This window comes from Alligator mississippiensis, chromosome 10 (genome assembly GCF_030867095.1).
Source record: "Alligator mississippiensis isolate rAllMis1 chromosome 10, rAllMis1, whole genome shotgun sequence".
NCBI classification, from domain to species: Eukaryota; Metazoa; Chordata; order Crocodylia; family Alligatoridae; genus Alligator; species Alligator mississippiensis.
Window position 1 is genome coordinate 74,027,192 of NC_081833.1, and position 12,557 is coordinate 74,039,748.

Below are 12,557 nucleotides of genomic sequence, written 5' to 3' on the forward strand. Positions count from 1 at the left end.
GCACCCCTGTTGGATGATCCCCTATTCATACGTCCTTCCTCGAGAGCTGCCAGCTAGCTGTCAGCCTGTTTCATGCAGGCTTCACGACTGCAGAAGGCTGAGCTTTACATCGAAACGGTACGGACTTGCTAAATCAAACACCTACAAAGCATCCGCGCTGTCCCCCTCTCGCCCCAGATGCATCAACTCCAAGAAGGAAACCAGGTTTATTTGACAAGGGGTTTTTTCCCCCCACTGAATGATACATCACAGCCCTCTCTTTTCATTCTCTCTCAAGTGAACCCAATAGCAACTTCTTGCCTGGGACTGCCTTTCAGACTGGCCTATATTTACATGCATCCCCTTCCTCGCCCTTTTGTAACACTGGCACTTGTCTCATCCTTCTGAATTTCCCTTGTATCCCAAAATATATTACAAATAAAAACACCAGCAGGCCAGCGACCCCCTTGGCCGGCTCTTCTAGAACTCTTGGGTGAGGTTACCTGGGCCTGTTCGTTAACAAGGCTCGTCCCTGATAGACGGGCAAGTACTCGATCACCCGGATGTCACAGAAACACCCAAGTCCCCTTTTTCATCTCTCTCAGAATCGTGACCCTTCTTCCATTTGCTCTGATCAGCCTAGGACGTCACTTGGTTTTCAGTGACAAAACAACTGCCTGTAATAAAAACCAAGGGCAAGACTAACACCTCCTGTGTTACTCAAGAAGTGTGTAATACCCAGGAGTGTATAACCTTCCTTTCACTAATATTTCCTTAGCAGAGCTTAGCAGAGCTGTAGGGGAGCCGAGAGGATGAAGAGCTGGCCCTCCCAGGAGGTGGCTGGGTTAACGATGACAATCCTCCGGGGGCGGAGGGGGATTAATGAAGGATTCTTAGGATAAATGACGTATGTCTGTGCACAGCCGTCAAGGCTCGTCCTAGAGAGGTTGAGGCTCAGGATTCGCTCCAGTCTCCGAGAGCTTCGGTCCACAAACACGAGTGATTGCCGAATGTCTCCTCGGGTTCAACAAATGCAACTCCCGCTGAGACCTGCACCTGAGGACATCAGCGCTTAACTCCAGACTGCCACGTTAGCAGGGAAGCCCTTTTTCCAGCTGCGAGCCCAGGCCAGGCGGAGTCATTTTGGTCCATCACGTCACCGTCTTTCTTGCCTTGCTGTTGGCCATTTCTCCTGCATTTGCATTTCCCCCGTAGTTCCCCGCGGCTGCTCCAGCCCTGGCTAGAGCTGCCACGACCTTCCAGCAGAGATGGGGGTGGATGGTGGAAGGCGAGTGCTATCCAAATGCTACCAGGCTGCAGCAGGAACCAGCCCAGTTTGAGGTTTAGAGATTGCAGAAAGAGCTACGGTGCAAAAATCCAAGGCAGGGCAATTTGTGACCCCCACTCCCCCCCAAACATGTGGTGGCAGCTGAAGCAGGAGGGGAGACGAGGCATCTAGGGACCACAGCAGCACAAACCAAGCCACCCCTGAGTCATTAGGTGCTGAGCGAGGGCAGGATTTCCAGCTCACCTGACTCAGCTTTATGCCACGACACTGCTGCCAGAAGCCTGCCGAAAAGCCCCACGGCTCCTGGGAGTATCGTGATTGCTGTCTCAGCGAGGTGCACTTTGCACCCCGCTGTTCAAGGAGCTCTGTGTTACTCTGGCCCTTGCAGGCACCAAGCGTGGATACCGTCACTGGAGTCTTGCCTGTGCCAGTCACTACCACGCAGCACTGCCTTGCATCTTCCAGTCCCATTTCTTCCCCCAGGAAATGGGGTAGGGCATCTTGAAAGCTTGTGCCAGCTCACGCTGCCCCTCTGACCACCTGTACCAAGCGTTTCATGGCCTGTAATAAAAGCTGCAGCAGACTCAGCTGCAACGCTTGCCAACGCTACACCCCAACACCTGCTCCACCTGCTATGCTTGCTGCTGCTCTCTGATGAGTCTCAGTCCCCAGTCATGTTCAGGAGCTGGGCTCTTGCCCTCCCGGGAGAGGCAGGCAGGGTACTGGGGCCTGTCCTGGCACTGCGGCGATCTCGGGGGCACTGCAGGCAGCGGCTCCCCAGCACTTCTTGGTGATAACGTCTTGTTGTAGAGCAGGGAAATCAGCCATCAGGTTAATTGGGAACGGCATCGCAGCTGGGAACGGCATCTGTCCTTGCAAAACACTCGCGCCTGCTAATTTTATACCTAGTCAATGCAAAAACACGTGGCACGGCGCTTCAATAGGTGCTTCTGTCGGCACACGCGAGGTGATGGAAACATGCCAGCTGTCATCAGTCCACCAGGCAGCTTCAGGCCCTGGAAACCCAGGCTGCTTTCTCCACTCCAGGTGAAATGAGAACGACTGCTCAGAGGTGAATGCTGCATTGCAATGCTTAGGCCTGCCGGGTGGTTGTCAAAGCCTCAAAGCATTTGCAAACGTGAAGAAGCACGAGTGCTCATGTCCCCATTTCACAGGCATCAACACTGAGGCCACGGGAGAGGCGTGACCTGCTGGGGGTCACCCAGCGAGTCCACACATGGGAGAAACTCAGCCGAATCTTCCAAGTCCCGGCCTAGCACTGTGCTACCTTTCTTAAAGAAACAGTGCTGGGTAAAAAACAATACATGTTCTTTCTAAGCACGTGCTCCCCGCCTGCTCCCCGCTGCAGGCCACACAGCCGTGCCCCGAGAGAACACAAAACCTGAACCGACTCCTCCCTGTAGCTAAGCTGCTGCTTTCGACACTGAATTCAGCAACAAGAAGAGTCATTTGCACTCCTGCTCCCGGTCAGCTTCCTTCCCTGGTTCCCAGCCTGTCCCACATCTGCGCTAGTGTAACTCTTGCTTTAAAATACAAGAGCAAACAGAGCAAACCCTGGCCAGAGCCCGGATGCATTGCATCCCCTCGGAGCCATTTACACCTCTAAATCCTTTAACAGGATCTAGGCCCATGTGCTCAGACCACGTGTGCTTTCCTCTGGCTCCCTACCACCACTCAGCCTAGGGGGTGTTATTCCAAATATTGCCACCTGGAATAATTTGTCATTGCTTTCTCCTGCAGTCAGCGATGTAGCTTTATCCAGGCGAGAGCAGCAGGAAAAAAGCAGGCTGGAAGACTGGGGTCTTGACACAGAAGTATAACGTTTCCAGCTAGTTTGGTTTGGACACACATGATTTCTGTGGCTTCCCCTGTCCCCAGAGGATGCTGTCTTCACAACCCACCTAGGGACCCTGCCAGCCTGCCACACTGTGACCCTCGATGGGTGACCTGCTGGTCTAAGTGGTTGGCTTAGATGGCACCCATTGCTGCTGTCACCAACAAGCCTGGTCCCCAGCCCTGTCCCAGGAAGATCCAGCTCAGTAATGACCTGCCACAAGGTAACGGCAACTTCTAATCTCCATGCCAGGCACCTCCAGGAGGAAGGATGGGGGATTGGACTCCCCACCCAGGTCCCAGGCAGAGGGGGCATGGTTAGCCCTTGCGTTACCTGTGGGAACAGACTTCCCCAGGCAGCAGAATCGAAGAGCTGGGCTGCAGCAGTCACCCTTTGGGAGAGGCAGGGGAGGACGAGGGCAGCTCTCCCCCCACCACCCCTGCACCAGGCCTTGCCAGGGCCAGGCAGGACATAGCACTAGCATCTTACCTGGTGGTTGGAGACCTCTTCCTCCTCTCGCAGTGGACGGCGTCGAAGAAAGCCGCGTTCCAAAACCGCAGGGTGTGCCTGCAGGACAAGGAGACGGCACTGGAGACCGGGGCAGGAATGGCTTGGGGAGCATCTGCACATGCAGGTGCAGTGTCCAGCCAAAGACTATGCATCTGAGAGGAGTGACATGAGCCCAGGAAGCCAGGGCACAGCTAGCTCCTTGCAGCCGCAGCTGAAGACGGGGCACCGGTGCTTACCAGATGGGCTGCTGCTTCAGGTGCATGTACAGGTAGATCTTCTCCCCCTTCTTCTCCTCCTCGTCCTCGGGGCTCTGCATGGAAACTGCAGGGAAACACGCGGTCATGCGCCCAGCTTCACATGCAGACTCAGCACCCCAGGGGCAAAGCTTCTCCTGGTTTCCGACACCCCTCCCATCTCCACCTCCACCGCTGGGAAGCCACGTTGCTCCCTATGGCTGAGCCACCCCCTCCAAGCCCAGATCTGGAGGGTCCTATAGAGAAGCCTGCCATGCTCACCTGTCTTCTGCAGCTTCTCCTTGGGCTTGTCCTCGATGTCCCTGCAGCACAAAGATCGTAGCAGTCAGAGCCTCTCTCTCTGCCATTGATGGATGCCCCATCAAAGCCAGCTCCAACTCTGTCTGCCCGTGCAATAAGACCCTTTCAAACGATGATGGCAAGGGAGAGCATCATTTATTTTCTAATAACCCAGCTCCTCCAGAGCTGCTGCTGGGATGCAGGGCCAAGACACACGGGCTGAGAGAGCTTGAGGTTGACTTGCTGTCAGAATACTCTGGCTAGAGCTCGATCAGCCTGGTGCAGGAGGTGGAAACCAGCTTCCCTCTCCAGAGCCACTAGAAAGTCTCTGTGTGCTCCCCAACCACACTCTGCTCGTTATGATGCATGCATGCACCTCACACCCACTGGGCAGGATGGGGAAACCGAGGCACAGGGAGCTTGCAGGGGTTAACGGTGCATCCCCTTGATCCCACCTTCTGGGACGGCTGACTGGCAAAGACCAGGGTGTGCCCCAGGGTTTCATCTGGACACCTCCCCGTCCTGTTGTGGTCCCCTTCCCTTCACCCAACACATCCCCACAGCAACCACAGCCGACTGTTCCTAAGGCCAGGCAGCATTTGATTCTCTTTAATAGGCTGCAGGAGCTGGAAAGGACGAGCTGCCAGCAGCTGCGACCACCAAGCCACTGCAGTCAGCCATGCAGTCTGCAATCTGCTGCTCCCAACCCAAATACACAGGTCTTCAGGGATGGTGCAGCTCCATGCACCAGGGGGAAGGTTGATGGGGTATGTCCACCCCACAGCTGGCGTGGGAGAACAGGAAAGAGGGGGTGTTGCTTGCAAGAAGCGCCCCAGAAGTGCTGGGGACATGGTGTAGATGTGCCCTATTGATGGTCAGGTCGCTCATCCATCCCGTTTGTCTCTAGCCCCGGGCTCCGGCACTCCCCACCCCCAGCACAAGCAGAGAGGACACTCACTCGCTCTTCCGGCCCATGAACTTGGTCTCCAGCCCCCCGAAGAAGCCTTTCATGTTCTCGGTCTTGGCCGACGTGTTCTTGAGGAGTCTCTCCGCAATGTCCTTCTTCTCGGCCAGCCAGCTGTTGGCTGACTTCAGGTACGAGTCGATGCTCCCCACGGGCTTCTCCTTCGCCTCGGAGGGCAACGTGTGCATTTTCCCTACGAGAAAAGGCAGCTCCCTTCAGCTGAGCCCCCGTGGCAAGGGGGCACTGCCCTCTCCTACACGGCTGGGCTTGAGTGATGGGCTCCCCGAGCTCTTGCTCCACGTGATGGTACCTGGACAGGCCAGGCTTTTACCCAGGCATGGACTAAATCAGTAAGGTAGGACTGTCAGATGCCCAAACTCTGGGGAATTAATAGGGGCAGACATTTGCCAAGTGTCAGCTGCCCGTGGGTCTGCTCTTACCCGGAAGCAAGTGAAAGCGAAACAGCACTAATTGACTTCTTTCATTATTCTTATATCAGTCTTATATGTATCAGTCTTATACCATTATTCTTGCATTATTATCATTCTTTGATGATTGTTTCATTCACTTCTTCCAGTCAAAGCTAAATGACCACAGCTCAGCACTCGATCCTCAAGGAAGAAGAACGGGCAGAAGGACAGGTCTTGTAGAGCAGCTGGTACCTGATAAACCCCTACCCACTTCTCACCCTGCAATGTACCTCCTCTCACCTCTCCTCGCCCTCTCCGTATACCATGTCACCAAGTCTCCATGCAAAGAGCCCCCGAAACGAGCTGCCCCGAGCTCAGGACGAACCTCTGCATTTCTGCACTGGCTGCACCACGCGGGTTATCATTTGGGGGTGGCAATTTTAGGTGTTTTTGAAGATAGAGAGGGCTAATTTCCAGCATATGTGGAAGCCAAGGCATGAGGTTGCACCAGAGCTGGACACGGGGGTGTATGACACTAGGCCCAGTTGCAATCCTGAGATAAGGGCACTTCTTCAGCTAGCAACCCCCCCATCCTGCTTCAAGAGCATGTCTGACCTGCTAGTGGAGGGGGCTGGCAGCAGGGCCGACACTCCCAAACTTGCTTGGGGACCAGAAGCACTGGAGACACAGTGAAGTAGCTTCTGCATAGACTGGCAGCCTGAATAGGCCACCCAGGTCCCAGCTGGCATGCACAGCCCACACTGAAGTCCACAACCCTGTGGCTTCACTGCTACTGGTACCCAAACTGGCTGGAGAGAAGCTGGCTCGGGTGCATCTCCCAGGGTTGCAATCACACCTCTTGATTGCACTGCTGAGGTCGCTTTACAATGCCAAGTCGTGTCAACGCCCCGTCTCCTCCAGCCACAAAGCAGCTGGCCAGCTGGAGCCTCTTACCGACGTAGTAATACGTGAAGCACATGGTCATCAGGTTTTTGGCAGGGCCGAAGTCGTCCATCTGGTGACACCTGGAAATGGAGGGGGAAGAGGTGGAAGGATCAAGCAGAGGTAGCCAAAGCAGCAAAACCCCATGCCTGGCCGGCGCTGGTCCCAGGAGCAGGAGTGTCACGTGGTTTGGGTCTGGGTCACACTTGTTATTGAGGATCTCATTTGGGAACGTACCCCAGACACCCTGCATCCTCTCATCCTAATCCCCCCGGCTCCCTGGTCTGCATTGCACTCTGCTATGAGTAGTAGCGGTGGGAGGCATCTGCGGGTCTCACACCCTGCTAGACCCTCTGCTTCCTAGCATCAGCCATGGTGGTGCGCACTTTGCTCCCCCAGTATGTGGCTGCCAAGCTGAAGGACCTGCAAGCAAATTAGGAGCCAAGCAACCAGCTGGGAGCAAGGTGGGTGCAGTGGCTGGATTGGGCAGGTCCCACCAAAGACTGTGCCCTGCATTTAAACAGGGCATCGACACCAACCACGAAGCAGCGTAGGGCTGAGGTTTGATTCAGCCTCAGCTGCTCTCCAGCAACAGGGCAGCATGGTGGCTTTAACGCACCAGCAAGCAAGCATTAGGCACCCAAACGTATTGCTTTCCCATCCAGCATGACTTACTCGAAGAGCACGACGGCGAAGGACTGCACCAGCCGGTAGAAGGTCTGCTCAGAGACGCACTTGGAGTTGCAGCGCTGCAAGCACAGACAAAGCTGGCATCAACACTCGGAAGGGGAGGTGAAACTAGGAGGTTTCTTGGTCATGGGCTGCCCTCAAAGGCATGCCACAGAGCTGGCCTGGCCCATCAGGAGGGAGTTTCAAGCACACAATGTGTCTTGGAGAGTTTATCCAAGAGGACTGTCAATTTGGGGAGCTCTCTCCAAGGCTCAACCTCCCCGAGACCGTGATGGACACATCATCGGCACAGCAGAAGGCAGCAGTAGAGCAACAGCCTATCTTTGCCACGGCCCTCCCTCCTAAGACAAGATAGCCGCGCTCCCTCACCTGAGCGCTCACGTATCTCGCGAACCACTCCCGGCCTTTGCCGTTCTCGCCGCTGCACAGCTCCCCAAACTTGGCCTTCTCCTCCTGGTCCAGGTCCTCCCTGCAATGGAAAGCACGTCTGCACTGAAACACATCCCCGGCTCCCAAGCCTGCATGCGTTGGCTCAGAGAAGTGCAATGTGTTGGGAAAGGCCCCGATTAGCAGCAAGGGAACAGCTCCCTGGGTAGGACACCCCTGGGTTACTGCACGGCTCTGCTACTCCCGCCCCTCCTTTCTACCCCGGTCTGTGCTCCTCGATGCGGCGCTCCCGGATTTCATTTCTGCTCAGCTTCACGGATCGCTGAGCAGAGCACGCTTATTATGCAAGCGGCAACCATGCTCCCAGGGCGAGCAAAGAAAGGCAGCACTAGAAGAAGCAGGAAACTCTGAACACTGCGTGCAAGGCACGGGGAAAATCCTACACCGCTCAGCTCTCCGCACCGCCTGTCCAAGGCAGATCATGCCAACCAGAGTAGGGGCTGCCAGGAAGACCATGGGGATGGACAGCACATCTGATGGGAAAAGACTGGAGGAGCGGGGCTTCATTCGCCTAGCAGAACGAAGGGGAGGGCTTTGCTGTCTATAAATACACCAGGCACAAGCCGCCGGGGGCTACTTGAGCTAAAGGACTAGGCTGTTGTGAGAACAAATGGTTCAGGCTAGAAAAGAGGAGGAAGAAGGATCCAGCCTGCCAGAGCAGCGCGGCTCTGCAGCTGCCTCCCGGGAAGAGGAGCTTCCTGATGGAGCTTGTTCAGGCGCTGAAGGGATCCTGTGACATGATCCGAACGCCTGTGACAGCCGCTAAGCTGCTGCAATGGGGATTCATTAGCTCCTGTCACCCAGGACAGGCTGGGGGCTGGACGACACGGGCTGGAGATGTTTGCAAGATGTTTGCCCCTGCAAGGGGGAGAGGTAGTGCCTCTACACCAGCTCCTCCTGCACGGACAGACATCAGGGATCCATGCAGGACACAGATGCCAGGGGTCCAGGATGGTTTCCCTCTGAGCACTGCCAAGACGGGCTGGCCCCGTTTGACAGAGGAAGGCTCTGCAAAGACAGACCCGGCAACCCGGCTCCATCCATTTCTCTGCTCGGGGACTGCGGTCCAGGTCCAGGTCCAGGCAGCAGCACGGAGAGCAAAAGGCCCCGGGGGTAGCAGCACGGGTCCAGGCGGGCGCATGTTGGGACAGGGCTGGGGGCACCGAGCAAGGCAGGGAGGCCAGGTCACGGCACCTCTCTCCCTCCCCACAACACACACGTGCATCTGCATACACCAGGCAGTCATGCGGGGTGATGCGCTCTGGCAGCTGGGCCCGAGCCGGGAAGGCAGCACCAGGCGCAGGAGCTCAGGAGGGGACGTGCTGGTCTGTGCATCGCGGCTGGAGGAAGAGGCAAGGAAGGGATGGCAGGGGGGTGGCGCTGCATGTCTGAAGAGCGCCGGCGTAGGCATGGCCCTGGCAGCCACCCGAGCGAGAGACCCCAGGGGCCCTGGCCTCCACCCGTTCGGCTTGCACCATGCACCGTGCACCGTGCAGGAGAGCGGGCACGGGGCAGGAGAGCGGGCACAAGCTTCGCCCGCTGCTGTCTCAGCTGCCATGAGGCCCGGAGCCCTGCGGAGGCTGCAGGAGGACAGACCCCTGCCAAAAGGCCAGGGGCTTCATTACTCCCGCTCTGCTCCCAGCATGCACCTCTGCACAGGACACCCCACACCCCTGCCTGCCCCACCTCCAACACCCATCCCAGCATGCACCTCTGCACAGGACACCCCACACCCCTGCCCGCCCCACCTCCAACACCCATCCCAGCATGCACCTCTCCACAGGACACTGCACACTACTGCTTGAACCACCTCCAACATCCATCCCAGCATGCACCTCTGCACAGGACACGCACACCCCTGCCTGCCCCACCTCCAACACCCATCCCAGCATGCACCTCTCCACAGGACACTGCACACCACTGCTTGAACCACCTCCAACACCCATCCCAGCATGCACCGCTGCACAGGATACGCACACCCCTGCCTGGCCCACCTCCAGCGCCCATCCCAGCATGCACCGCTGCACAGGACACTGCACACCCCTGCTTGAACCACCTCCAACACCCATCCCAGCATGCACCGCTGCACAGGACACTGCACACCCCTGCTTGAACCACCTCCAACACCCATCCCAGCATGCACCGCTGCACAGGATACGCACACCCCTGCCTGCCCCACCTCCAACACCCATCCCAGCATGCACCTCTGCATAGCACGACTAAGTCCACCCACAGCTATCCCACCATGCACTGCTCCATGGGGCAACCCCACCATTGCCCTAGCCCCTGCCCCATCCCAGCATGCCCCTTGCCCTGTGCCGCACTCACCCGCCGGTGAAGATCTTCTCCACGTACTGCCTCATGAACTCCCGGCGCTGCGCCAGCGCCTCGTCCTTGGCCGACTCGGTGCTCTGGTTGGAGGAGAAGGACTCGTTGGAGGAGGAGCGGCGGTAGCTGTTCCAGCTGGGGTGGCTGGGCGAGTCCCCCATGTCGTTCTCGCTGTCGGCCGACTCCGTGGCATCGCTCTCCTCGCCGGCGCCCGCCAGGTCCCCGGGGTCTTCCAGCAGCCCGGGGCCGCTGGGAGGGGGCACGGGAGGAGATGTGGCAGGGACATCGGCGGGCGTGTCACAGTCAAAGTCAATGAGGTTCCCCACCGGCACGTCGGTGGCCTCCATGGCTGGGCGAGAGGGAGCAGAGAGCAGAGACCGTGGTGGAGGCAGCGACGCAGCGGTGGTTTCCCTTTCACCCCTCACTGAGCGCCCGAGGCCGCGGGTGGCTCAGCAGCGGGGCACATCGGAGAAGCCGGCGGGGGTCTCCACGGGGCTCCGGGCTGCAGGACGAGGCATCTGAAAGAGGAGAGACACAAGCATTGCTGCCAAACAGCCCCGACTATCCCCTCACCCCCCAGGCACCCACTCTAACGAGGGCAGCGACAACTAGCAGGACCAGCGCCATCTCTGCCGTGCTCCTTCGCTCCAGCTGGAGACACAAACAAGCCAATCCAGCAGCGCAGCTTCTTCCCCTGGATTGCCCATTTCCCTGTTAATTGAATTAACGCAGGCTCCAGCGACTCCCAACGTCCTCCCATCTGCGCTGCTTGCTGGAAGGGGGGAGACGCAGGGGCTGCTCCAGCCAGTCGAATCCAGAAGGGAGAGGGTTTGAGCCCCACACTTGAACGTGACGTCCCCCAGCCCAGCAGACCGAACTGGGGAAAGACGCGAGTCGGCAGCCAGCTCTGGGAGCTGAAGCAGCGCTCGTGTCGTGTCGGCGGTGTCTCGTCTCAATGCATCTCGAAGAAGGCTGCAAACGGTCTGCTGGGGACCCCCCACCACAGATATGCAGCCACTTCTGGGGTGGAACGGAGCTGCGGTTTGAACAGCCCGCAGCATCAGCGTGCAAAAGGGTTAAGTTAGGAACGACAGGAAAGGGCCGAATGCGGTTGAGGGGCTGGGGACTGAGACCATAACCATGTGCTGTATAAATACCCAGGGAAACAGTCCTTGCCCCGCACAGCTTACAGCCTATCCAGGCTGGGAGGGGGAAGCGGGGCACAGAGGGGAAGAGAATTGCCCATGGCCACCCAGCAGGTCAGTGGCAGGGATCCAACCCAGTTTGCCCGAGGTCTAGCCCCATCTGCAAAGCAACGCAAGAGGTTAACCCCAGTTGCTGCTTCATTAGCCACTGTCTAGACGTAGACGGGATGAAGAGAAGCGGCCCCCCAGCACCTGCACCGACTGCGCGGGAGCTGCAGGCTACAGTCTCTAATGCAGCACGGGGTTGCCTCGGCACAGTGGACCTCTGGTTTTCCTCCTGCAGCAAATGCCCTGCCCCTCCCTGCAAACACCACGCCAAGCCGTCCTACGGCACAGACGGATGAGAGCTGGGCCAGTCCTGGGAGGTGCTTGGCACCAGTAGTTTCCACGGACGTGGTGGGAAGACAGGAGAGCTCAGCACCGATCGGGATCAGACCTCCTGGAGAGGCTGGGAAGCAAAGTGCTGGGAGCTGCTGAGTGAAGCAAGCCCTGCCTGGCTGCGGGGCCAGGACGAAGGCCGGCATGGGCAGCCCGACCTCTACAAGGAGTCGCCAACATCCCAGCACGTAGCACGAATCCACGGTGCTCAGAGAAAGAGCTGGAGTCACCACTCCAGATGCTGCTTGTTACGGGGCCATGTCAGAATCCGTGGCATTTCCAACACGCGGCAATGGTCTCATTCGGCTAGTTCCCCCCCAGGCAGGTTTTCAGCCCCCCCAAACATCCCGCAGGCACTGCTGCTACGCTCACTTCCCCCAGAAACACAGGCAACCCCATGAAACCAAAGTGTGAGGAGGCTGGGTGACATGCCCAAGACCACAGAGTCAAGCAGTGTCAGAGCTGAAGACAAGCCACACTGGTTCTGAGTCCAGCCTTTGGTTTCTGCCAGCTCCTTCCTCCCACGTACCAAGCAAAGCCTCATCCGAGTTGGGAGGGGAAGCCGAACGGGCCTGAGCAGAGCTGTGCCCAGCGGCGCCCTGAGAAAGAGGCCTTGCAGAGAAACTGCCCTAACTCAGTGCATGCTGCTCCATCTCTGAAGGAAGCAAGGGGCAGCAGCAAATGCATCCTGACAAGCGAGCGGAGGATGAACCGGCACGCTACGGAGGCCGGCCCAGAGACGGACATCTGAACATGACACTGCTTGCACGACCCACGGAGAAGCGCGCTGCCAAGGCAGCTGGCACAGACGTGCCCTTGGCTCTGACCAGCTTGATAAACAAGGGAGGGAGAACAAGGCCCCGGAGCCAGCATGCAGGGAGCGCCGGTGGCTGCACCACAGCCCACATCTCCCCATCCTACTCCCTTAGCTTCCCCTTAGCTGCAGCCAGCTGGTTTTTGCTCCAGGGAGCTGCATCCTACCTGCCAGCACCTCCAGTTGCAGTCTTATTATCATTATAAATTAACCA

General features: G+C 57.9%; 1 protein-coding gene across 10 annotated transcripts in view; it reads right to left on the reverse strand.

The window, feature by feature from the left end:
- KIAA0513 (KIAA0513 ortholog) overlaps nucleotides 1-12,557 on the reverse strand; it is a 50,036-nt gene that overhangs the window by 11,826 nt on the left and 25,653 nt on the right. For all 10 annotated transcript variants that reach the window (XM_059713919.1, XM_019491165.2, XM_019491166.2 and 7 more), the window contains 8 exons: nucleotides 9,947-10,464; nucleotides 7,541-7,640; nucleotides 7,157-7,230; nucleotides 6,494-6,564; nucleotides 5,124-5,322; nucleotides 4,148-4,188; nucleotides 3,869-3,953; nucleotides 3,612-3,689 (listed from right to left, as the gene is read on the reverse strand). In XM_059713919.1, the coding sequence (XP_059569902.1) occupies nucleotides 3,612-3,689; nucleotides 3,869-3,953; nucleotides 4,148-4,188; nucleotides 5,124-5,322; nucleotides 6,494-6,564; nucleotides 7,157-7,230; nucleotides 7,541-7,640; nucleotides 9,947-10,293 (995 nt within the window). In that variant the 5' untranslated portion in view covers nucleotides 10,294-10,464. The remainder of the gene's footprint in view (nucleotides 1-3,611; nucleotides 3,690-3,868; nucleotides 3,954-4,147; nucleotides 4,189-5,123; nucleotides 5,323-6,493; nucleotides 6,565-7,156; nucleotides 7,231-7,540; nucleotides 7,641-9,946; nucleotides 10,465-12,557) is intronic.